Here is a 27,967-nt window from a genome sequence, read left to right as displayed (position 1 = left end):
TAACAAGGCACTTTTAGAGTCCGATAATATGACAAATTGATTATAGTCCACCGATAAGATATACGCTAAAGATTCTGAAACAGCCACTACCACCTGCACCGTGACTTTGGTGCGCCGCACCCATAAGTGAGAGCGAGAAAGAGCTTTCTCGTTCTTACTTATGGGTGCGGCACATCGTGACCTTGGTGCGGTGCGGTAGTGTGTTGTGGCTTTAAAATTCAATGATTTAATAAGCCCCTAGTTCGCACGGCAACTTTTTAAACGCGCGTTAAAAAGCGTTTGAATTACACAAAGGGACACATGTGTATTTATTCACACGACAGCGGTAGCGTTTTTTATCAAGCGTTGTTGGATTTTCGACTTTAAACCTTGGTCGTTAAATCGAATTTAGAGTGCGGACAGATTCAAGCGCTTTTTTAACGCGCCTTGAAAAAGCTGCCGTGCGAATGGCGGCTAACGCATGTGGAGTTGATGTGGAGACACCTTTTTTTACCTCTACCGCCAATATTTTTTTTATGCTGGCAACACCTCTATCAGTATCAATCATCATGGACGTCGTTTGTTGAGTTGCGGCGATTAGTATCTTAGAAAAATGTGTTTTTAAACTATAAATCTCAAGTTTTATCTTATTGTGGTGATATAGAAAATGGTAACGCTTGCCGACGATCTAGATTCTTTGTCTTTGCAAGAGCCAATTTTCAAGGATGTCAAGTATTACCTCTCTGGCGATGTGTCCGACAGGGTTTGTTTTTGTGTATTTATCTATTCTTATGTGTTTATGTGATAAACGACTTATTTATATCTATTTAATGTTGTTTAATTACAGATCATGTTGCTTCTACAATCCGGCGGAGCCGAGAATACGAAGTACTTCTCAGACTATGTTACTCATTTAATCTGTGGCCAAAATGCGGCGGACACAGACCTCGATGACGCTCAAGATATTTATCAGATCCCTGCTGTGACCGAGTACTGGGTGTTGGCCAGCGTCAGGTTACGGAAACTAGCCAATCCCAAGCCCTACAGTCCGAACAGAAATAAGATATTTGCAAATGTGACTGCCTGTGTGGCCCAAGTGAGTCCCGCGGATTTGAAAACATTGTTTGCTATAATAACATACCATGGCGGAAAAGTGAAGCTCAATTTGGACCCCCAGTGTACACATTTGATCTGTGGTGCGGCATCTGGCAGAAAATACAGTGCGGTACTCCGTTTACCCAACAACCGGATTAAGATTGTGACACCAGACTGGGTGCTAGAGAGCCTGAGGGCCAGAATACAGGCGGTCACTGATATCTTCCACCCCAAGCTGCTGCTAGTGCCACAGCCTCCGCCCAAGTCAATGGATCGCATAAGTGCCATTACAGGTTTTGACTTTGAAGAGGGTATAGCAAAGAATGAAGTGCCCACCCAAAACATGACTGAAATTAAAGATGAGAGTACTCAAGCACTGCTGGATAAACTTGATAAACTTAAGCAGAGGATGCCCTGGAACCACCCACCGTCTTCAGCCAACACTTCCACTGTTCCGACATCCGCGGTGACCTCTATGGGTTATTCAAATACCATGCAACCAGGGAACATCGTGAGCAAGTCTATCCCGCAGGGTATTGTGACACAAAATCTGCAGATCCAAGGCAGTCAAACTAATACACAGCTTATGCAGAAATTCATAGCGTCACAAGCTAATATGAATGTGGGCCAAATCGGCCTGCAGCAGCAAGTGTATGGACAGCAACAACAACAACAACAGCAGCAGCAGCAGCAATCACAGCCCCAGCAGCAGCAACAGCAGCCACATGGTCTCACCGCCATACAAATACAACAGCAAAAGTTGCTGCAACAGCGCCAAATAGCAGCGCAAATGCAAATGCTGCAACAGAAGACTAACCAACAAAATCAGCAAGGATTTTCTCAGTCCAATGTGTTAGTGTCACAGATGAACCAGATCCCAAGCCAGATGCAGCAGCACATCCAAAGCGGCCAGCATCATATACAACAGAACCAGAACATATCACAATCCAACAGTAACATGACATCAGCTCAACAACAGATTGAAAATATCAGCCAGATGTTGAGTCAGAGTGCCAATAATCTTCAGCAGCAACAATTGAATCAACAAAACATGGCTATGAAACAAAGCTTGAGTATGAGCCAGCAGACTGCTTCGCAAGCCGTGCAAAACATTGCTCAGCAGTTGGCTCAGTCCACACAGAATCTACAACAGAAGCTCAGCCAGAACATGAATCAAAGTCAAGTCATCAACCAGCAACTGATGGGAGGCCAGCAAATGTCTTCACAGAATCAGAATCTGATTCAACAACAAACTGTCCAGTCTTTAACAAACCAGCAGCAGAACTTGAATATGGGTGTAGTCAACCAGCAGGGAATGGTATCATCCTCTCAAGGCCAAGGCGGCCAAGTGCAGCTGAACCAACTTGTAGGGAACAGTGGTCAACAATCAGTATTAGGACAGCAAATACAGTCTGTACAGCAAAGTATTCAAAGTCAACAGGGCGGCAATGTACAGGGTGCTTGGAGACAACAGAACATACAAATGGTGCAAAATGTTCAAGGCCAACATCAGATCATCAGGAGTCCCCTAGTGCAGCGGAACCCACAGAACCCAGTCATTTTACAGCAACAGATTATGCAGACGCAACAGCAGGCTCTGATAAATAATCAGCAACAGGCTCAGTCCAGTCCTCAACATACAATACAGCAAAGTAACCAGCAGATTTTACAACAAACCATTGGCTCACAAGGTCAGAGTATTGGCCAAACGCATCATCAAATATTGGTGCAAAAGCAACAGTTACTGAATAACTCTAACCAGCAGCAAATAGTGCAGGCCCCACAGCAGGTGTTGATAAATCAGCATACTGGACAACAGCAGATATTGGTCCACGGAAACCAGCAGGTGACCTTGCAGAGTGGGCAACAGATAGTGTCACAGAGTCAGATAGTACATCAGGGGGGTCAGATAGTGAACCAAGGCGGACAGCAGATCATCACGCAAGGCACGCAGCAGGTCCTGTCACAGGGGGGCCAACATGTTATAACTCAGCAAGGACAGCAGCATCAAGTAGTGATTGCTCAGTCGTCACAGCAGATTGTGACTCAGTCCGGACAGCAGATTATCGGTCAGACTGTGGGCCAGAATCAACAAGTATTATCGCAAGTGCCACAGTCACAGCAGGGCAGTACACAGTTGACGAGTGGCGGTGGTATTCAGCAGATCATAACGCACAGTGGCGGGCAGCAGATTGTGTCACCGGGCGGACAGCAGATAGTCCAAGGCGGGCAGAATGTGACGTGGCAGCAGCAGCAACAGTATTTGCAACAGCGACAGCAGCTAGGGCAGCCTGCTACAGTTGTTGGACCAAGGGTGAGATACTCTACATCTACTTACTTCTTCAGTCCCATTCCAATTGCAACTTTTTCTTTGGAATAATAATTTTGAGACTAGGTGCAGGTTGATATAATGGTAGGGGAGCCCAAGAGGGCATTTTTGTGTTTCCTCGAGTGCGTCAGATTAAGATATGATTGATATCTTGCTACCCCGTGTGACTACACGTGAGGTAAGTTAAGGTAGACTTACCTTTACCCCTTTTAGCCATCTATGTTGAGCCCCTGGTTGGTGGGGGGTTCAACAAATAGTTAAGCAGATTGTGAATTTGGTCATATTAGTCCAAATTAACGCTATAATTGTGATATTATTAAATATGATAATTATTTGCACGCATTTCCTTAATCTGACGGTTACAATGTAAAAATTAGGCGTCAAACTTGTGTTCGTCAGATTAAGAAAATGCCTACAAATAAGTGTTATATTAAGTTATAGAAAAAATATAGCATTAACGTGGAAAAAAACGACCAAACCCACAAAACTGCTTAAAAAAAATTGTAGACGCTTTCCGGCTCACTGGAAAATAAAACTTTATATAACTTTTTTTCTTCTTATCATCTAATATTTCGATTCCAATGGGTCTGTATGACGCTCGAGTAAGTACACATTTAGCATCGTCGGCTCCCTAACTGTAACTTGACGCTGAATTAGCTTGAACAATGTTATCTGTTCAAGCTAATTCAGCGTCGATAAATGCGGTGTTTCATAACACATTATATGTTTCTATTGTCAGGTGTCATGGACAGCGGGCGGCGGCGGTCGCCAGCTCATCCACCTGGACGCGCAGACGCACGCGCAGCTCCAGCAGATGGACCCCACGCAGCGCGCCATGTTCGTGGCGCAGCTGCAGAAGCGCCGCCAGCAGCTGTCCATGCAGCGCGCAGCACTACAGCACCAACAGGTAACCATTACACTACTAGCGACCCGCCCCGGCTTCGCACGGGTTAACAAATTATACATAAACCTTCCTCTTGAATCACTTTATCTATTTAAAAAAAAACCGCACCAAAATCCGTTGCGTAGTTTTAAAGATCTAAGCATACATACAGACAGACAGCGGGAAGCGACTTATACGTAGTGATATTTAGTAAAAAAAATAGGATTTCCTCTGAAATAATTAAACAAACACTGTATTTAATGTAAAATATATTATGTCCTAAACAAAGTGTATGCCTTGTGGGTCAAACGCTCGTTGATGTCTTTTGCTTTATGCCCAGAGCGACACGTGATTGAACATACTAAATTAATAATAGTTTACTAAAGTGTTGTATAACAAACTCATTACAGTCGTGTTGGGAGCTTCATAAAAAAAAGTATTTGATCATAGTCTGATCTCCGAAGTTTTAAAACAAACACATTAATCGACTAGCAGAAAAAGCAGTAATACGAATATAATCCCTTTAATTTACGGCATATTGCTATTTTATCCTCTAGCCGTACGTTAAACCTTGCCAAGCAAAATGAAATTTTATTTTGTCAACACAAAGTTCAAATTAGAATGGAACAGGAGACCTTTTTATAGGTCTCTGGGCCGCTAGAGGTTATTGATCTTTCAAACGTCAGGGCCACATTTTCTAGTTGAGCATCACTTATTAGTAGGTACAATTATCACATAATATGTATAATAATGATTTGGTGACAGCAGCCGGGCGGCGTGGTAGCAGGCTCGCCTACGGCGGGTGGCGCGCCGCAGAGCATCACCTTCATCCGGGGCCAGCTACCGCCCGGACAACAGCAGGTACCACTTGCCGCTTATGCTCTGGTTTCCTAGGATAGCGGTGCCGTCATATAGCGGCCGTCTCCATACTACGACATCCATATTTAGCCAATTATTTATAACTCAAGATAGGTTATAGGGGTTCCAAAATTGAAGCGCTTACCTTGTGACAAATTGGACAAGTTGCCTTTATTCGCGGCTGGACAAGCGAGAAATGTGCACGTGCTAACGAGCTCCCGCACACCGAAAGAGAAAGAGACGACCTTATTTTAACAACGAGTGTGACAAAGATAGATGGAATGAGAAAATAACCAAAAATAAACGATTTCTTCGTATGCACAGAAGTAAATAAGGAAGTATTTTCTGTGCTCCTCAAGTATGAGTATAACCTATCTATGGTTATATAATATCATTGTATTTAGCCGTATTATTTAGTATGGAGACGGCCGCTATATGACGGTGCCGCTATCCTAGGAAAACCGATCTTAACTATATTGCTTTGACATGACATCTGTGTACGTTACAAACATCGATTAAAGAGCAAAAAGAGACCAGGAAGTACAAAATCCTCAATACAACGTGTATTGGGAGTTAGATTAGTTTTCAAATGCAGTTACTGTTATTATACATGGGCCGTTTTATTTAAAGTTGTCCCCTACACTTTTTTTTTAATTTGTGAATTTATATGTTATTTCTACTCAGAATCACGAGCTCTTTCTATCCTTATAGTAGAAAAAAAAGTGTCCCAAGGTTTTTTTCCCATTCCTTTACCATTCATAGACTTTGTATGGCGGTTTCGGAATGGAAAGATCGAAAAATGTATGGAAATCTTGAGACACTTTTTTTTTCTCCTATTAGGATTAAAAGAGCTCATGATTCTGAGTAGAAATAACATATAAAATCCCAATTTTGAAAAAAAGTGTAGGGAACAACTTTAAATAAAATGACCCACGTAGAGAACAGCCCTCCCTAATATGCTTTACATTTTTGGATGCAAAGTGCTAAAAGGCTAATGAAGTACACATAGCAGACAGCAGTACGTGAAGCCAGACTTTTACCAATTATTTTATTGTTGACAGTTTATGTTTAGTATCAATAAATCTATCTATCAAATAACTGTGTCACTGCCGATAGATGAATAGCCTCTATATCCTCATAAGGCCAAAGGTCCTACCTATAGCATAGAGAAAAAAATACATAGAGTGCTCACTCCATACATCAGTTTTAGTACCAAAAAGACTATTAGCATCTAGCATCGAGTAGCGGAACTATCAGTACTGCTACTTGACAATAGATGTCGCCACCGACCGGAAAGTCTTATGCTGTTGAGACAAGACTTTCCGGTCGGTACTACATCTATTGTCAAGTAGCAGTACTGATAGTTCCGCTACTCGATGCTAGATGTAGACACTGAAATTAATAGTCTGAACTGATGTATGGAGTGAGCACTCTATGTATTTTTTTCTCTATGCCTATAGTACCTATACAGTTCGAAGTAATTTAAACCATGTTCAATTGGATCAGAGTCGCTTTTGCTTTGTTCCATTCAATTTTCAAACAACGCAAAATCAACTCTATTTCCTACAATTTAGGTTCAGATTTCAGTGGCAAATTTTGAATGTTTCGTTTATATGGCTGGGCCGTAGGAGCATATAACTACCCTAATGGATTGTTTGTAAAGGTGCAATGGCTGCAACAGCAGGGCGCCCGCGCGACGGCCATGCCGGCCGCGTCGCCCGCGCAACCTCCACAGTCCCCTGGTAAGTAATGATAAAAAAATAACAGTTGGTCGTGTGAAGGGGAACAGTTCATTTTAGAAAATATACAAAATCATGCTACAACTTATATATATATTTTGCACCAAACACTTGACGAACTGATCAACGTCACTCAGCAGAGGACTAAACTACCCATACAATATAATTTAACAAACGTTTTAGGAGGGTTTTTTGAATCCGACCGTAACTTGAAGATGCTGTCGAGACCCGAGGCGCCTTGGCTAGTATTTTTAAATATACCTTATACAGTTACTACCTTACAATTAACTTTGCAATTAGGTGAAATATAGTGGGCTCAAAGATTGTATTATAAAATTGTCACAGACATGCAGATAGGTCATAGCCAATTAAAATAACGTGCTTGTTATTTTTCGTTAAACTTCGATGTTATATAATATTTCAGAAATCAGCATTCTATAGCTATCGTGATATTAGAATGATATCTAAATGGTGTGCAATCAGTGTTTCATCACTCATGAATTCAAGAGTCCAATACTCCCAAATTTTCATACCACTATCCTACGTTAATATGTGAATCTGACAATATTTTATACAAACGTTAAAATCTTTATTTCTGTCTGTCCATCATTTTGTACCTTTTCTTCTGGATTTTCTCTCCTAGGGCATTTCTGATGATATTCAGAAATCAGTGTAAACATACCAATGATTCGTATTGGCAAACCGCTCATACATAGTGATGTGTGACGCGGTGCCCGCATTATAATTTCAATTTCGTTATCTAGCGCTAACCTAAGCCTACAACTTAGTCAATTTTCTTCTCTCGCCCGGTACATGTGCTTTTTGTGATAAGTGCCTTTATAAAAAGTTGACATTTAGTTAGTTTTTATAATGTCAGAAGATATACGTGATCTCGAAGGTTGATATCTATTCTTGTTGCGGATTAACAGTTAGAGAAAACATTTCAAACCGTGTCCTGAAAAAATACTGTTCAGGTTTTTACTGTAACTGCTATTTATTTTCATTTACTACGTATTTCCAATGTTAGTTTTTATAATACAGGGTGCTTCCTGTAACAGGAGCAATAAATTAAACTAAAGGCTGTACTCCTCAAACTGACCGACATTTGTTCAGCAACTTTTAAAAAATATGAATCCTTTAGACTTCCTCTTTTTCATACAAAATAAATATTGCCTTCAATGTACGCTGACATGAGTGTGTTTGACGCACTGACCATCCAGCCTCTAGACTCAACTTAGGCCAATTCTTTCATGAAACCGATGCTGCCAAAAATACAGGGGTGCGGGGGACGAGGTGAGCGAGTCCCGTGCCGTGATTGGTCCGTTCAAACACACGTGGGCGTCAGACAGAAATATCTGCCGGGCGCTAGTGATGTGACACGTTGAATAATAACATTGTCAATCACGGTCAATAATGTAATAACAGTAATAATATGCAAGCATGTTTTGAATGCTATGTTGATTCGTTCGTTCGAAAACATTAACCCATAACGTTGTGGTTTCGTTAGCAGGTGTATCTGCTTTATATAATTAATTTAAAAATAAACTATTGGTAAAAAGGCGTCTTATGGGATTTAGAGAAGCGCGAGACGAGACGAGATGCGGATGCGGATATTCGCAACATCTTCATTCACGCAGCTCGCCCTTCGGCCTCGCTTTAAATTACTGAGGGTTGCACGCTTGGAAGTCGGGGTGAAGGCTTCGGGCCTTCGGCGGGTCAGCCTTCGGCCTCCCAGCCTGATATTCGCCCTTCGGGTTCGCTTAACCTACTTGGAAATTTTCCTTTGCCCGTGTCCGCCGCCATTTTGAGTGTTAATAAAAAATAATTCACATACTAATCTTGGGCCCCCAAGCTCGCCGCATGCCAAATCTCAACGCGCTCAGACCAACTTGAAAAAAAAAATCATAATCATAATCATAATTCTTTATTGCAACCATGGTATTACAAGGTGTTCTTATGTTAGTTAGTACATTTTGAAACTTTTTAAATGCAATTTGTGTTGTCTCGGGCCCTCTATGGCATTTGGTCGAGTACCCCCCACCTATCTCTCACCTTTGAAGCTTTTCATAAAAAATAAGTGGCCATTTTTACCGCCATATTGGTTTTATTAAAAAAAAAATCCATAGGAATACAGCTAGGTGACCCCGAGTTTTCGTGACCAAAATTTTAGCGCGCTGGGAGCATTTTGAAAAATGATCGCCATTTTGAATCCGCCATTTTGAAAAAATAATGGCGGCTTCAGAAACTGTCAGCGTCCCTCTATGACATTTGGTCGAGCATCTCCCACGTATCTGTCACCGTTTAGTGACCAAAAGTCGGATAATCCGGTAGACCAAAAGTCGGATTTTTCTGGAAGTCACCAAACCCCCTCTATACGACCGTATCAAAGTCAAATACCCCAGGAACCCCCTTCTGGGAGAGCAATTATGTCAATTAATCAGTCGGGTTGCGGCTTTATATACAGGGTGGATTTTCTTTTTGGCTCAGTGAGGGCAGCTACCAGATCCCGTACTGCTACGAGAAAACGGTCTTAGGAGACCTTCCCTCGATTTCAAATTAGATCCCATTCCTATTGAGGATCAAAAGCTTGTATGGAAGCAAAAAAAAATTTCGGCTAGAAAAGCCACAAATCGAGGAAAACTTTTCCCATAATATTTGAATGAAAATGAAAACTTTTATTTTTCACATGCTACTTTTGTATGCCAATCGATTCCATTCCTATCCAGTATCAATAGTTTCCTAGGGGTCGACTTACGGTAATGTACTAAAAAGCCACAAATTAATAAAAACTTTTTCCATACATTTACTATGGAGAAAATGTGAAATTTTATTCACAATTTTCTACCTCGCCCATCATTCGTACAGCAATGTCTTCATACAGTATTATGGTTCTTAAATTTAACAGGACAGGACTGATTGGCCAAATATTATGGGAAAAGTTTTCCTCGATTTGTGGCTTTTCTAGACGGAAATTTTTTTTTGCTTCCATACAAGCTTTTGATCCTCAATAGGAATGGGTTCGATTGGCATACAAAAAAAGTTTTTTTTTTTTTTTTTAATTTATTTAGGTAAGCAAACAGTCACTACAAGAAAGGCTTAAATATAAAGTATTTTTAACACTATATACAGTATGTGTGACCAACACCGTTCACCACTTATTACAATTAGGTAAGTACTTTGATTATTCGGAGCTTATACCTCTGGAGCTTAAGGCTCCGGGAGGCATTGACAAGGAAAAGGTTGTTATTACTTTTGTTGTTGTTATTAAGTTTGTCAAAAATGACCTTTTTCTCGTATCCTGTATGTTTTTTCCAAAATCTGTAAATGCCAATCTTCATTAATTTGAAATCGAGAGAAGGTCTCTTAAGACCGTTTTCTCGTAGCAGTACGGGATCTGGTAGCTGCCCTCACTGAGCCAAAAAGAAAATCCACCCTGTATTCGCGGTATCCTACTATACCCACCAATTAAAAACACCCTGTATAATTCTATTAAGAGTTATTACATGGTTTAAATCAAATATTTATTTCTTATTATGTAAATGAAATGTTATTTAACACAATCTAACTAAATGAAGTTTAAATTATTTGGCCGAATGTTCAAGTATCATTGCCATGTTGGCAGTCGTACACAGAAAAAAAGCAAAAATTAAAAAGTTAAACCGACGCCCACTATTCTCAACAAAAATGGAATCAAAATAATGCATTTTAAATTGCAACCGTGTGTTTTTGTATAAAATTGGTCTTGTGATTAATTTAAATTTGCAATGTTTTTATAATCGCTAAAAGTAATACGAGTAGGTACCTATGTAGTGCTGAATTGACAATATCGTTTATGTTCAAGGGAAAATTGGTACCTGACCGTAAGTGTAATTCTCATATTATTTATTTGTTTTATAGTGAATTTTTCGCAAATACCTATGCGATTTGAATTGAATTACCTTGTCAATAGTAAACAATCACATTCTATGGATATGGACATCACTAGTTTGGGCTTAGGAATGTCACGTAATAAAAGACAAGAAAGGATGTATACGGATGCAGCGCGATAGAAAGAGACTTTCTTAAAAGACGTCATCGAGTTTCAAGCGCTGTCAAATTTGATGAGACGCTTAAATTAAAATATTTTTTATCCATTTCTCTAAAAAATCGGCTTACCTGTGAAATGAAATGCCATTTTTTTGTACACCAGAGTTTTTAGTGTTCTTGCCACACAATTTGACACAACAATAATGCATTTTTGATAGCAAAAACTTCTTCGAGCTACCGAAGTTTCTAGACCGAGCCCGGTCCGCCGACTGAAGTAAGCGGTGTAGGCGTGACTCGAAGATGGAGTAACGCTACCGTATGTGTGGCAGAGGGGGTAGCGCGACTATGCTATGTCTAGAGGCTGGATGGTCAGTGGTTTGACGTTGCTTGACACATCGCGTCTTAGAATAAACTTAAAAGTGTAATAAAAATCAAATGATGAGTTATTTTCAAAAGTTACTGAACAAATGTTGGTCAGTTTAAGGAGTACAGCCTACAGTTTAATTTATTGCTCTTGTTACAGGAAACACCCTGTATATCCCAGTAACTGTGGAACGTTTGGTAGTCCTTTACAAAAGCTACGTTTATCTTCTTTTTATAACACATCAGGGAATATATTTTTACAAACATAGGTACTATTATTACTAGATTATTTGATCTGAAATGCGAAAATTTCTAAATTTTGTGGTTTCAATGTGTTTACCGCGTGCACGGTTAGCATATGTTGCCGGGACTCGCTAGAAAGGCAGATCGGCCAAACATAAGCTATATACGTATTTAACCGTTTTGTTGCGTGTTCCATTTTCGAAAACTTTTGGTTGTGGCGGCGAGCAATTATTTCATGACACGACAGGCGTGCCTTACGCCATAGAATATCACGCCCATCGTGTCATACGCCACACGTTAAAAACATTGATGACACGCCTGTCGTGCCATCCGTACCAAAACGGTTAAGAGTCTCAGCAAATTGTAAACAAGTTTGGACTTTGTTGTGGTTATAAAACTCGCCCGGTTGTAGAAAATTCCTTACACCATCATGAGCGTGTTGTATACATTGTGTTGAATGTGAACAGTGGGCGCCGGCGGTGTGGCGAGCCCTGCCGGCGGGGGGGTAGAGCTGCAGCAGCTGCAGATACAGAGGGCGCAGTACCAGCGGCTGCAGCAGCTGCAGGCGCAGAGGGAGCACCACCACCACCTGCCGCACAAGCAGGTACGTGGAGATGTGTACCGTGTCTGCTTGACTTGGCGGGTACACTGCCGAGCATCCTTTACTGCAGGCGGGGGGGGGGGGGGTAGAGCTGCAGCAGCTGCAGATACAGAGGGCGCAGTACCAGAGGCTGCAGCAGCTGCAGGCGCCGAGGGAGCACCACCACCACCTGCCGCACAAGCAGGTACGTGGAGATGTGTACCGTGTCTGCTTGACTTGGCGGGTACACTGCCGAGCATCCTTTACTGCAGGCGGGGGGGGGGGGTAGAGCTGCAGCAGCTGCAGATACAGAGGGCGCAGTACCAGAGGCTGCAGCAGCTGCAGGCGCCGAGGGAGCACCACCACCACCTGCCGCACAAACAGGTACGTGGAGATGTGCGCGGGGTGTGTTTGACTTGGCGGGTGCACTGCCGAGCATCCTTTATTGTGAGCAGACCATTGTCAACGCAATATTTAGTTAACCTTTTGGACGCCAATGACCGATATATCCGCACCGTAGGTTCAACGCCAAAGACCGATTAACCAGACCACAGAGCAACATAGACCTACGTGCACTTCGGTGACGGTGCGTCAGCGTGACAGCTTTTGTGTTTGACACGGCGTCGAAAAGGTTAAATAAGCGCGCGGTTGTTTGATGCGATAAACGCAGCGTTGGACGCATGTAAGACGCGTTAACTGAATGTAGGAAAAATGACAATGCGTTTACCGCGTAAAACAATGTAGTGTCATTAGTTTATCATATAGATGTAAAATGCTGATGGCAAACGCTGCGTTTATCGCGACAACCACGCGATTTAAAGTTGTAGTTTCTACCTGTTTAGAATAAAAGGGTCGCTTTATTCATAACTATTAGCTCTTACTCTATATTTTTGTTAAATAGTGTGTGTTGTCAGGTTGGCGGCGTTTCGCCGCACGTGGCGGGCCTGGGCGAACACGCCGACGCCGCTCTGCTGAGCCCGGCCACCACCGACCCGCAGGGTGAGATCAATCGTGACACATTTATATCCCATATTTTAACAGTTCGGAGACATTTTAATATTAAACTGAAAATACGCAAGTCAACCCGAAAATTTGTTTAACAATATGACAGAATCACGGATGACTGCATCTGTCTGTCTCGCGTGAAATCTGCCGTTTTGCCTGCCTATCTGAGGAAATAATTTTAAACGAACTAAATTTTTGTAACACTTACACGTACTATAGTTCTATAGGCTTACTTATTTCTCTATGCCTTTAATTTGAATATGGTTGTAAGTATTACCATTCGTGTTGAGTAATTGTTATGTTTGATACAGGTGCAAACAACGCGTTGCTAGTCAACCCGAAGACTAAGACTGCCCTGGCCAACATGCTGTCCATCCGGTTACAGGGCGCCGCGCCGCCGCCCGAACATGAGCCTTCCGCCGCCGGGACGCTAAGGTAATATAAAGTATTCCGTTTTTACAACAATATTGTACAGATATTTATGTTAATGATGGGATTGTCCTTTTAGCAATGCACTTTTTCGTTAATCTCACGGTAGTCGGTTTCAAGGTTTTCGGGGGTGATGTTAAATAGTCGAGAACGGCTCTGTCGCCATTATCGATTGATAATAAAAAAACTAATATCGATTGATAATTAAAAAAAACATGGAAGAGCGTGATTTACTATGAGATCTATCCAAGATATAGCTGGTCAAGCAGATCTTGTCAGTAGAAAAAAACGGCAAATTTGAAAAATGTAGGCGCGAAGGGATATCGTCCCATAGAAAATTTGAATATCGCGCATTTTTTTACTGAAAAGATTTGCTTGACCAGCGGGCTCAGCACGGTTCCATTTTTATCGACTATCACTATGCCCGTCACTTTCGCACTTACATACTTGTTAGAACGTGACAGGCATGGTGATAAACGATAAAAATGCGACCGTGCTACTAGTAGCACTAGTACTAGTAGCTACTAGTACTAGTAGCACGCAAAATATTATTTTTTAAATTATGTTCATCTAATTGAACAGGTGGAATACCACCCTAAGGCTTTGAACGCACTGCGATTAATTTCTTGCAGTTCAGTTTCAGGTTTCAGTCTAATTACTTGCGGTTTCAGTCTAGCAAGAGCGTGCGCTTATGAAGCATGTCGTACGTTACACTTCTTGCGGTTCTCAAACCGCAAGAAATTAATCGCAGTGCGTACTAAACCAACTGTCTCGTCACTTTGAAATTCATATTATCGGGTTGTTTTCGAATTAACGGATTCAAATATGGAACCGTAACGGGTCGCCGCAGGTGAGTCATGAATAAGTGAAAATCTCGCTCCTTCCACGGACGACCGACGTGATCTCATCTTTGAAATTGGAATGTCTCATGTTTTCTTTATTGCACCGTTATTTTTTGGTGATGAAAATCGTGTCATCGTGTGTCAGCATGTTAATTAGTTATATGTGACGTTCCACGGCAAAAGGTACCTTATGGCACTTGGCGCTTACGTCGCATAGCGCCGCAATAATAATAGCGCGCGGCGGTGGAGCGGCGTTAATAATAGCGTAAGCGCCAACGGCCATAAGGTACCTTTACCCGTGGGACGTCACATATGGACATAAAGTTAGCAATATGTTGGGACTACATTATTTATCGATTTTATTCGGATGTGATTAATAATTAATTAGGTACATACAGCAAATTAATTTTTTAAGTGGGTGATTTTCGTTAATTAAACGACTGGTTGTTTAAACCCTAAACTAAAGCATAGAGAAATATGTAAGACAAGAGTGCTCACTCCATACATCAGTTTAGACTATTAATTTCAGTGGCGGAAAGTCTTATGCTGTTGAGATAAGACTTTCCGGTCGGTGCTACATCTATTGTCAAGTAGCAGTACTGATAGTTCCGCTACTCGATGCTAGATGCTAATAGTCTTTTTGGTACTAAAACTGATGTATAGAGTGAGCACTCTATGTATTTTTTTCTCTGACTAAAGTAACAAACTTCTGAACTCTATTTGAAAAAGCTAAGTAATAGAGTTGATTTAGGGTCGGGTGCACCAAACTGTCATCGTTAAAGAGTTCGCTAAATTTGATTATATGGAAAGTTTCATAGTAATCCGCCGAGTTGATCAGTCTGTTAAGTGATGATGGTGCAACTGGCACTTAGCTGATCGACGATAGGTCTCTCGAAATGGAGTTGAGTTTATGTTTTTTGCAGACCGATTGCATTGAATGTGTTTGACAGGCTGATGACGGCGGCGCACGCGGCGGGCGGGCCGGCGCGGGCGCCCGCGCGGCTGCTGCTGGGGCCCGCGCACCACCCCATACAGGTTTGTATTGCAACTGTGTTTTCTCAAAAAAACCGGCCAAGTGCGAGTCGGACTCACGCACGGAGGGTACCGCACCATCAACAAAAAATAGAGCAAAACAAGCAAAAAAACGGTCACCCATCCGAGTACTGACCCCGCCCGACGTTGCTTAACTTCGGTCAAAAATCACGTTTGTTGTATGGGAGCCCCACTTAAATCTTTATTTTATTCTGTTTTTAGTATTTGTTCTTATAGCGGCAACAGAAATACATCATCTGTGAAAATTTCAACTGTCTAGCTATCACGGTTCGTGAGATACAGCCTGGTGACAGACGGACGGACGGACAGCGGAGTCTTAGTAATAGGGTCCCGTTTTTACCCTTTGGGTACGGAACCCTAAAAATGGACGGCAAAGTCGACGTTGCCGGTTAAAAAATAGGTCGCGAAGTGCGTAGTTCATGGTCAGTCAAAAAATTAAAAAGTTAAAAACATTCAGTCTCGATTTCGGGACTGCAATGTTGCATACAAATTCCATTATTTAACGAGTTCCAAACTTTTTAAAACTTTAAATGGCCATATCAAATGAAGGCATAGGTCCATTAAACAGCCAAACAGATGATCAGCACTTATTATTATAATGTTGGTTTGGTACCGCGACTATTTAGGTGTCTCAAATAGGTTGGCGTATTTTCAGCAGAAAAATACACTTCTTTTTTTTTAAAGCGACAAAGCAAATCTTTTTAATGGTTTTACTTTTTTCTGTGAAAATTGGAACGTTGCTTCTGTAAAATATTTCTATTTCTTGCACCATTTTTGAGAAAAGCACTATATATGACTCGGCTGGAAGGCTACTTGCTGGCTTCGGATTCAATTAAATGGACTCCCAAGGTCGTCCGTTTAAAACGAATCCTCAGCCAGCAAGTAGCTACTTCCGAACCTCGACAATAATGTAGTATTTCATTTCTCATGCTCTGAAAGAGGGTCATAGTTGTTCTAAAAATAGAAATGATACGTTTCTGCACTAGAACATTTTAGGATCCAAGTACGATTTTATTAATTTTTCTGCGATAAGCAATTGAAATTTGGGTTTAAATAGATTTGTTTTACAATTTCCATTCTGATATTTTACTCCCCATTCTATAAATAACGATACTTTCGCCTAATTAATTGAACGTACTCTCAAAAAATACTATAAGTTTTATACTTAGTCATGTATAAAAAAAAACACATGCATTTTATTTTCCTCGCATTTGAAATGAAAAGTAGAGTGTTTAACTCGGGTGAAAGGCATCATTCAGCCCCGGACTATTAATCTACCTCGGCAGAACCGAGTGCCTTTCATCCCTTGGTTTAACAATCTATTATTTTTTTGGCTAAAATAATAAAGCTTTTGAATTTGTTAGCCTACTCTTATAATATAAACTCGTTTTAATTTAGATATTTGGATTTCGAGAAATATACAACAAGGGGGTGTTACGTTGTTGTTGCGTAAATTAAGTCTGCAAAGATTTAACTGTCTAATTATTGACTGACTGGATTAACTTAATTTTTGACCAGCATCAGCTACGATGGACTATTGTGAAAAAAAAAGGTGTCTTCAACTCGAGACTCTCGAGAGCCACGCCGACTGCTGTACTTCGTTGAGCGTGCTTCTCGGGGCAAAATCGTAAAGAATTAAGAAAAATCTAATTTTCACCTCAGCAGCTCGAACAACGGTACTTTGCTACTTAAAAACAGTGAGCAAAATCGCATTTTGCTCATTGAGTGAGACAAAATGAGCAAAATGCCATTTTGCTCACTGTTTTTAAGTAGCAAAGTACCCTTGTTCGAGCTGCTGAGGTGAAAACTTAATTGTTGGTATATCTTAAGAAAACATGAGTGAATAGGTAAATGATGAAGAAGGAATACATTTTTCGGGTTCTCTAATATGTTCTCACTGCTGAGGTGAAAAGTTTTGTGTACTACACGAGATCAAAGTTATTTACATCTCGTGCGCTTTTGAGTCCCTTACTACGCTCAAGATTCTAAAATAGATAGTATAGAATCTTTCGCTTGCACGGGACTCAAATGAGCACTCGAAGAAATATCAAACTTTGATCTCTTGTTGGACAAATAACTATTGAAGTTGTAATGGTTTACCCAGGGCGCAGGCGCGGTGGGCGTGTTGGGCGGGGGCGTGGCGGCGGGCGTGGGGGCGGGGCCGGGGGCGGGGGGCGCGGCCGGCAAGGTGTACGCGGGCGCGCCGCGCGCCGCCCCGCCGCGCGCGCAGTTCTACGGACACAACCCCAACCTCAAGCTGCCGCCCGACCTCTTCCTGCTCGGCTGTGTCTTTCACATCGTAAGTCATCATACACACGTGTAGGTATAAACATCCCTATCTCTGCAAAACGGCTTGTTTTCTGACAAAAGATAAATTATACTTTTCTATTTGGTATCATTTCAATAGGTATATCGAGAAATACATATCTACTTCCTCGTAATTTCCGAACAAATAGTAAAGATTCGTCCCAACGGAGTGGAGCGCAAATGGCACATAGACACGATAGCCGCGCGTTTAGGGCATGCTCCCGGGAATTCCCGGTTCTCAAATTCCCGGGAATTTTATAGTGTCGAAAGAACCGGTACTGAAGACCCGGTACCGGTACTTCCCGGTTCTCATCAGTATGCGTATTTATTCTTATTTCAATAGTAGTTGTCTTAGTACTTTAAATAACATTTTGATAATGGTGCTATGAAACGGGGAACCCAAAAATAACCCGACAAACTAACCTAGTAAAGTGGTAAATTGTAAAAATTCACCAAGTTTTCTAATTCAAATTTGTTTTTATCTGAAACATCGTTCAGTACTTTTATGCCGGTTACATAAAGGACTAATTATATTAGCAATCTATGTATGTTTGTGTCGTATGTCCCAATGGAGCCTTAAAGCCTAATTACACATATTTAGATGAATTAGGTGTCTATCTATACATTTTGATCCGGGTGACTTAAGCTATAATCTTTAAACAACTTTTAAGTCACAAGTAGGAAATTATGTATTTATTATATTCGAATATTCTTCTTCTAGGTTTGGTTTTATATGAAAATATTCCGTTCACGGGTTAAATTTTTAACTCCTGTATCCCGTCAATTCCGTGCCGTCATAGTGCTGAGTGCATCGACTACGGCCGTGTTGCTCGTACACCCAGGCGCAGGCAAAGTGTGCCGGTTAATTTCGTAAAATAGGTGGAAACGCTAAAAGTGCTTTTTTATATAAAATAAGTCGTTTATTAATACTTATAAAATTGTTCATATGAAAATAAGTAATTCATAAAGATTGTACGCTATAACAAACAATTTCTTAAAAAGAATCAAAAGATGCCTTGAGAACCGGGAAGAACCGGGAATCCCGGTTCCGGCCATGTTCAGAACCGGGAAATAAAATTCTTGGTACCGGGACCGGTACTGCATGCCCTACAATCCGCTCACACGGGACCCGAGGTGCGTGGTGCGTTGTTGGAGACACACGACGCGCCAACGATACGTTGTGTTTACGCCCGACACGTTTTCATTAACACTCCTCTGTCGCCACACTATAGTGTGACTGATTTTGATTAGGTTGTTTTTACACCCAGGTGGAGTATCAACAGTCTTGGGGCGCAGAGCGCGTGGCGCGCTGGGCGGAGTGCATCCAGCGGCGCGGCGGCGAGGTGGAGGCCGGCTACTGCGCGCGCGTCACGCACGTGCTGTGCGAGACGCAGCGCCACGGCGTCGTCATGCAGGTACATATACCCGAAACATGACGTCATCTTTGTCTTTTTTGTTATTCGAAGAAAACACTCTAGATTAGGTCTTTGGTTTCTAATTGTATAAACTGACAATGACCGAATTTTTAGTAACCTTTTTTGCATTTTTGTCGAAAACGATTTTTATACACTAAACATTACGTCATCCTTGTCTTTTTAGGCTTCCGTAGCCAAATGGCAAAAAACGGAATCCTTATAGATTCGTCATGTCTGTCTGTCTGTCGGTCCGTCTGTCCCTTTGTCCGTCCGTATGTCACAGCCACTTTTCTCCGAAACTATAAGAACTATACTGTTGAAACTTGGTAAGTAGATGTATTCTGTGAACCGCATTAAGATTTTCACACAAAAAAAATTTTGGGGTTTCCCCATAAATACTTAGAACTGAAACTCGAATTGGCAATGACCGAATTTTTACTAACCTTTTTTGCATTTCTGTCGAGAACGATTTTTTGCTCTAGTCGACGCGACCGAGATTTGATCTCACGATTTTTTACCACCAACACATATGTTTCTCTTAGCTTTTTACACACCATTCCTAACTCACCTTGAATAAGATCTACAAATTCATCCTGTAGAGTACAGTGTAGGCTATCATGGTATACCTAATACTATAATGATGGTTTGTTACAGGCGCTCCGAGACGCGAAGCGCTGCGTAACCGCCTACTGGCTGTCAGACGCCATGCTGCGCCGCGGCGTCGCGCCGCCGTGGCAAGCCTTACACCTACCCGCCATGTACGCGGCCAGGGACAGGCCGGCCAAGCACCACAGGGCCGCGCTGTCCGGCTGGAGAGCCGAGGAGCGGGACAGGGTGGCGTGTGCCGTAGAACATATAGGGGCCAAGGTGAGTGTGTCCCACAGCTACATTCGCCATGTTGAAGCAGGCTGGTAGCGCTGCCGGGGAGCGGGACAGAGTGACGTGCGCCGAGGAACATAATAGGAGCTAAAGTAATGGTGTCTGTGCAAGCTTTACATACACATCTACCCGCCATGTACGCTCGTTCGCCTATGAAGTAGGTATCGTCGAGTACTTCAGCCTAACCGCCACCACACCACAGAATAAATAATAGTACTAAGTACAGAAGACTCACTCTCTTACAAAACGCGTCTGTTACGATCAGCACAGATATGGCCGCTAGGTGGCGACAGCGCCACGCGCGGCTTATGGCTTTCCCCAAAATTGGGGCCGAACGGATGTACTTTTAGCTACCTGTAGCAAAGCGACGAAATCGCGGAGTGAGACACGCCTGCCCACACACAAAAATCATTTTATGTATTGACTTGTATTAACTGCTTTCTTCACGAATCGCTGACACATGATAAAGTAAGTTGTGTCAAAGTCGTAAGAACAGCCGTTATGCCCTCTATTGCTTTATTAGATATTATGTTAATTTCTGTCCACAGTTGACTCCGTACATGACGCGGGATAACACAGTGCTGATCTGCAAGCGCGCGGAGGGCACCAAGTACCGCCGGGCACGCGAGTGGGGCATCCCCTGCGTCACGCCCGCCTGGCTCACCGACCTGCTGCTCGGGAACATGAGCGCACTGGCACAGGTACACACACACACACACATACTCGCACAGTACCGTGCACTGATACAGTTACACACACACACACACACACACGATACTGACGGAAGCGAAACAAACACATACTCGTGTCGCGTCCTAAATAACAATAAAGTCGAATTTTGTCTAGCAAGTTCAAGACCCCTTGGGATTTTCATATTAACATTTTTTTATAACAAATATCAGAACTTTTATTGTATTTTTTTAATAAAGAAGTATAACTTTTTAAGGTTTTCGTGTCTTAGTTTTCCTGACTTATAAGTATAATTTTTCTTTCAGATTGAGAACACTAAATATCAACAATTCAACCTAGCCAGTCCTTTCCGAATGGACTACAGTTTAGTTTCGCATTTAATGAGTAAGTAAATTATCTTATTATTGTAAAATATCTATTACTAAATAGTCTCATTATAATTTTAAGTCTTTAAGTATTTAAGTCTAAGTAAGCCATTAACCCATTTATACTCATTGAACGAAAAACCAGCGTCAATGTATTTAAAAGGTACCTTGCCACCAAGCTGAGTGGAAACCTTTTCCGTGACTTAAGAGCCAACAGGAGTGGTCATTTCTCCATACAAACGTACTCGACTGTTTCCTCCGTGGGTTTTGAAGCTAGAGCAATGATTTTTTCAACACAGATTAATATTGTCGATATCTGTGTCGGACCGTTTTGCTTTTTTTGATATTTTTGTTTTTTAAGGCGCTAGAGCCCTTCAAAAATGGCCAAAATGGCCTAATTGACTATGCCGCAATGAGAGGCGTGGTATTCAAAAATTCAAAATTGATATCAATTAGCCAAAAAAGCAAAACGATCCGACACAGATAATTTCATAATCATTTAGATTTCCAAATTTGGTTATGATTGGTTAAGTTTTGGAGGAGGGAACAGTCGAGTACAAAACCTCGATTTTTGAGATTTTTACGCGGGATTTTTCGCCTTGTCCTTATCGCACTAGTTTTAGGAGCCGCTTCTGTTAGCGAGACGGGTATATTTACCTAAAATATTTAAATCTCAGCTCCTGTTTCATCTTAAAGCCTTTTTGTAAAATGTTTGTTGTTAAAGAGTTCTGAATAAATGTCATTGTATTTTATTGTTCTTATTCTAGTGCTCAACGTGCTGTTAATTGTTTTTAAACGACTAAATCGGCCGCAAAAGATTAAAAAGATAATTAATAATGATAATTGCAATTATCCCTTTTGGGTCCGGGTAGTACAGTAATGTCTGCATCTGTTAGTTTTAGTATTTGTGATAAGAGTAGCTTCAGTTATCATAAGACCTATTCCCTGGTTTGAAAAATTGTAAGTGTCCTGGCAGGGTCGCCATGTGACGATTTGGATGTATAAGCATAGAGAAATATAATAAGACAAGAGTGCTCACTCCATACATCAGTTAGACTATTAATTTCAGTGTCTACATCTAGCATCGAGTAGCGGTACTATCAGTACTGCTACATGACAATAGATGTAGCACAGACCGGAAAGTCTTATGTTGTTGAGATAAGACTTTCCGGTCGGTGCTACATCTATTGTCAAGTAGCAGTACTGATAGTTCCGCTACTCGATGCTAGATGCTAATAGTCTTTTTGGTACTAAAACTGACGTATGGAGTGAGCAATCTATGTATTTTTTTCTCAATGGTATAAGTGAAAAACGCAACGCATCAAACGAAACTTTCAGAGCGAAGCGAATGAAACTTTCATTTTGAACATTTCGATTCCCATACAAAAGTATGAGAAGTTTCCGAAATGTTACTCGAGATTGGAAATTTTGGAAAGTTTCTAACATTACACTCACACAACCACTTCCTCAGACGCGTGGAAGATGCCCATCAACATAACCCCCGAGTCGCACGAGCGCGCCAAGCGCGCGGCCGCGTCCCTCCCGCGCCGCGCCAAGCGCCCGCGCCTGGAGTCCCCGCCCCCGCCGCGCCTCCCCGCCGTGCCCCCGCCCCTGCACCTCGCGCCCAGGGTGCTCTTCTCTGCGGTGCCCGCCGCGGACCAGAACAAGTACGCGGCCATAGTCAGGTAAGAAACTAGTGTTATATTCTCAGCTAGCGACCCGCCCTGGCTTCGCACAGGTTAACAAATTATATAGTTTGTAGCTTTCTAATAGACCCCGAAGGCTAATCCTATTGTCTATTGTTAAGAAAAACCGCTCGTGCCACGTGCCACAACCACCTGCATAAAAAATCGGTACTTCGGTTACTGAGTGCCGGCGAGTCGAACGCTACAGAACCAGTCTAAAATGTGTCATCGAGATGCGTAACAAAGGCGCGTTATCGGAGAGCGCACCTACACTGGTTTTTGAGCGTTGGACTAGCCCGCGCTCAGCCGGGCTAGCACATGATAGGCGAGACAGTATCTCGCGGCGAGATAGACTACCCGTCCCTCTTTTATTAACATAGTTAGAAAAAGACGGGTTTACTATCTCGCCGCGAGATACTGTCGCTCCAATCATGTGCTAGGGCTGCAGGTGCCAATTAGAATAATTAGGACCCTTTTTTGCAGGTAAGTAGCACGTGCGGTTTTACTGAATATAGACAGGACAATAGACAATAGGATAAGCCTTCGGGGTCTACTAGAAAGCTACAAACTATACATAAACCTTCCTCTTGAATCTCTCTATTTATTAAAAAAAATGCATCAAAATCCGTTGCGTAGTTTTATAGATCGAATCGGGAAGCGATTTTATACTACGAGGGGCGTTCAATAAAAAGTGAGAATGAGTATGTTATATACAACTTTTATTAAATGTTATTTTATTTTTCGACATAGTCACCTTTTAGCATAATACACTTAGTATATCTTTTTTCTAAACTTAATATTCCATTTCTAAAAAAGGTTTTATCTTGAGTACTTAAAAAATCTTGTACTGCAGCGACTACCGCGTCGTCGTCTTCAAATTTCTTGCCTCTTAGGTATTTCTTCAATCTCGGAAATAGGTAGAAATCACTAGGGGCGAGGTCTGGTGAATACGGAGGATGCTTAAGGATATCGAACCCAGCATCACGTATTGCAGCCATTGCAACGGCGGACTTGTGTGCCGGTGCATTGTCCTGATGGAACAACACAATTTTCGAGAGTTTACCTCGCCGTTTTTCACGGATCTCATTGCGCAATGTTGCTATTTGTTTGGCATATAAAGAGCCCGTAATAGTGGCTCCATGCTCGAGATACTCAATCACTACGACCCCTTTACCATCCCAAAAAACAGAGCCCATGACCTTATCGGCAGATGGGCCCACCTTGAATTTCTTCGGAGTTGGAGATGATGGCCTTTTCCATGTCATAGACTGCAGTTTCGTTTCAGGGTCGTAATGATGGAGCCATGTTTCGTCCATTGTTATAAATCGCGCCAAAAAAAGTTCCCGGTCTTGCTGTATCAGGTCCAAAGCTTCTTGACAAATCTCGACTCTAGTTTGTTTTTGTGTGTCAGTAAGCATTCTGGGTACCCAACGCGCTGATACCTTTTTCATACCCAAGCGTTCATGTAAAATATTATGCACGCTCCCCGTTGAAATCTTTACATTTTCAGCAATAAAACGAACCGTGACACGACGATCCGCCAAAACTAAGTTTTCGACTTTTTTCACAATTTCTTCAGTTACTGCTGTAGTAGGGCGTTCGGAGCGGGGGTCATCCATGGTCGATGTTCTTCCACTTCTAAATTCGGCGCACCAACGTGTAACTGTCGAATACGGAGGAGCATTAGACCTTAAAGTGTCCCGTAAATCTAAATTGACTTGCTCCGTAGAAAAAATTTTCAAACACAAGTATTTAATAACGGCGCGCAGTTCAATTTTCTCCATTTTCGCTAACGTACTCAACAGCATCGCAAAGAAATCGCCGTATTTTTTTTTAAAACAAAAAACAGTTAGTTTTTTTTTTCATGGCAATCAGCTAGGTAGATTAGCTTTACCGGCCAGTATTTACTTTCCTAATATTTAAAGAGTTTGCATCTCATTCTCATTATATATTGAACGCCCCTCGTATGTAGTGATATTAGTTGCGCGCCTCCGACTGTTGTGAGCGCTTCCTTCGACTTATGAGAACCCTGACTCGATTCAAGTCTAAAACTGTCAGCGCCTCCCAGCGAGCGTTTCTAGCCGTAGTTCCCGACGTATCGGGAGATGGCAAATTCACGGTTTTTGGCCATTTCAAATTTGAGAAACGATCCATCGTAAAGCGTGAATTTCATTAATTCCACAGCTTTAAGAATTGATCCTGAGACTAATAAAATTAAAGGGTGTATGATGTTAAATAAATTGCGTGTTGTATAATATGTAAATTCTTCATATAGAAAAAACCTTCGCTGACTACCCTCCGAATCGTACTTTTTGTTAGTTCTCATTTTATCTATACGACTAATCTAGACGAGAAATCTCGTATCTTTCACTTGGTTGATTTTTAACCACATCATAGTTCTCATCATAACGAGACAATAAGTCCATTAATTTTATTGCAGTGACACTAAAATATCGGATGAGAAGGAAGATACTCTGACCGTGTAGTTATAAGTAAAGTTGTATTCCTTTCACTCAGTAGCCACTAGCGGTAACGGGTTTGGACTGGGGAAAGTAGTCCTGAGTAGCGAGATGTATAGCTGGTCAAGCAGATCTTGTCAGTAGAAAAAGGCAGAAAATTTGAAAAATGTAGGCGCGAAGGGATATCGTCCCATAGAAACTGAATGTCGCGCCTTTTTTTACCGACAAGATTTGCTTGACCAGCTATATTTTGTAAATTTGTGTCGTTTCGTTTATATGTCATTTTATTCGTACTAATTGTGTCGTCTGTAGATTAAAAACGGGCCATGGATCATCGTAATTGATAAAGGTCTGTGCGGCAAATTCGTCTGCAGGAGATTCCATACCATCGTTCACACGGTTCACTAACAATTCGTAAACTTTATTACAAAGATGTAAGGTCCAAATCACGAGCGTATTTTTACATACATTGCCCTATTTGCTAATAAATTTCTATCACTATTTCTATTCCATCGGTCGAGTCAGCTACCTCGCAGGCGAATTTGGTCGCACTGACCTTATTCTTAATTTTATAACTCGAGTTGCAATCTTTATTTTTGAATAGACTTGAAAATATAGAAGATACCCATAAACGTAGCTGTTGATTTTCTATTAACTTTTCCACGCCGTGTCGAACACAAAAGCTGTCACTCAGCCACATCATTGAAGTGTCAAGACTGAAGTTGAACTTTATGTATATGCACGTAGGTCGATGTCGCTCTGTGGTCTGTGACCGATTAATCGGTCTTTGGCGTTGAACCTACGGTGCGGATATATCGGTCATTGGGGTCGAAAATGTTAAGACAGTTTTGGGAGCTTTTCTGTTGCAACTCGAGTTCATATGCATTAACTGTTTCACTTCGACGTTCCTAACGATTTTTTTCTTAGGTTACTCGGAGGCCTCGTGGTGTCGACGGCCGCGGAGGCAACCCACCTGGTGATGGACAAGCTGGTGCGCACCAGCAAGCTGGTCAGCTGCCTCGTCACCGTCAAGCACATGCTGTCCACCGAGTGGGTTCTCGACAGCCAGCGCCAGAACAAGTTCGCCGACGAGGCGCAGCACGGCCTCCGGGACGACGCTTTCAACAAAATGTTCAAATGCGACATCTCCGAGGTGCTACTCTGCGGCGAACAGAGGAGGAAGCTCTTCGAAGGCGTTACTTTCTTCATGACACCTTGCGTGAAACCATCTCGATCATCGCTCACGGAAATAATAGAACTCTGCGGTGGAAAAGTCGAGAAGAATCGCCGATCCTACGTGTCCATACAGGAGATGCACAGCATACGACCTTACAGCTACTTAGTGCTGACGGTGCCTAATGATTTACACCTGGTGTATTACCTGCTGCAGTCGGAGAAGACGCTTAATGTGGTCTGCAGTACGGAGGTGGTGCTGTCCGCTATCATGAGGCAGAAAATGGATATAGAAGAATTCCTTGTCAAAATAGATTAATTTATATTTATCTTATAGTCTGACAAAAAAAAGAGTAGACACACTACAGACTACACTGCACAGTGACTGTAGAGACTACAGTGTTGTAGTGTCGTCTCGTTTTTCTTAGATTTATTTGAAAGGGACAACTTTTTAATTTCTACTCTTATTTGCCAGACTGTACATTCTTTAGTCATTTTTATCTAACTTATTATCCAATAAATGGGTTGGGTAATGAAAGAAATAAATTTTTGTTGACATAACGATGAATTAAAAAAATAAATTTCGTGTATGTTACCATACATTGCTCGTATATATTCGCAACTTTTATAAATGATGTAAGTTTCTTGACTTTTGAAAGATGTTTCGTTTATTTTTTTAATCTAATTGGTTTTGAGAGTCCCTTACAAGTTTTCCTGTTTATCTTGTTTCATGAGATGCGAATATTTTATTACTGTTATGTGATGACTTAGTATTAGTAAGAAAAGGATTGACTGTCCATATTTAGCGGTTTATACACAACAAATCTGTTGGTCTGGACCATTTTGTACATAGTAAAAAAGATTGATTATATAAAGATTTTTCTAAACAGTTGTTGTTATTTCATATCTTTTTAAATATAATTACAATTCACATCTCACCGAGTCACCGTATCTTCGAGACTTTGAAAATCGGGACAAAGCCAATTTAATTTAGTGATAAAAAAAAATATGAGTACTTTGCAAACATTAATCAGAAGAAGAGTGTGAAGAGTCAGTTGCACCAATCCGTTTATCACCTTGAAAAATTCCTACATTCTATTGTGTGCGAACTTTCATGCTTCACTGCTTATCCAATGTTGTTGATGCAACTGGCTCGTCATATTCCGCGCACGTTCAGTCAGGGTTACTTCCGAATAAAAAGTCAAAGTAATGTAACATAATTATTTATTTATAGCCATTACACGGCATAATTCTCCCGGAGTTCCATTCCACTTGCCGCGATATACTCGCATATCATAAATAGTTTCTAACTTTTCTCCTCGCAATATTCCACCGAATACACTATTAGGCGAAACTCGTTCAAAAAGCTAGAATCTAATAAACATTCATACACTAAAGATCGGTTTTCCTAGGATAGCGGTGCCGTCATATAGCGGCCGTCTCCATACTAAATAATACGGCTAAATATGGATGTCGTAGTATTTGCACGGAGACGGCCGCTATATGACGGCACCGTTTTCGGAGGAAACCAAAGCTTAATGGAATTTACAATCGTATAAAGTCTATAACT

General features: G+C 41.6%; 1 protein-coding gene across 1 annotated transcript; it reads left to right on the top strand.

The window, feature by feature from the left end:
* The first annotated feature begins 527 nt into the window (after positions 1-527).
* Positions 528-26,731, top strand: LOC134657276 (PAX-interacting protein 1-like). Its single transcript, XM_063512858.1, has 16 exons — positions 528-742; positions 827-3,388; positions 4,143-4,310; positions 5,055-5,147; positions 6,808-6,886; positions 11,983-12,119; positions 13,010-13,094; positions 13,412-13,535; positions 15,322-15,419; positions 17,572-17,723; positions 19,000-19,146; positions 19,801-20,013; positions 20,574-20,726; positions 21,021-21,099; positions 22,552-22,765; positions 26,152-26,731. Exons 1-16 carry the CDS (start codon positions 647-649, stop codon positions 26,714-26,716), a joined length of 4,965 nt encoding a protein of 1,654 aa, XP_063368928.1. The 5' UTR covers positions 528-646; the 3' UTR covers positions 26,717-26,731.
* Positions 26,732-27,967: the final 1,236 nt, after the last annotated feature.

The sequence above is a fragment of the Cydia amplana genome, chromosome 19, assembly GCF_948474715.1.
Source record: "Cydia amplana chromosome 19, ilCydAmpl1.1, whole genome shotgun sequence".
In the NCBI taxonomy this organism is placed as follows: Eukaryota; Metazoa; Arthropoda; class Insecta; order Lepidoptera; family Tortricidae; genus Cydia; species Cydia amplana.
This window is presented reverse-complemented; position numbering and strand designations above follow the sequence as displayed.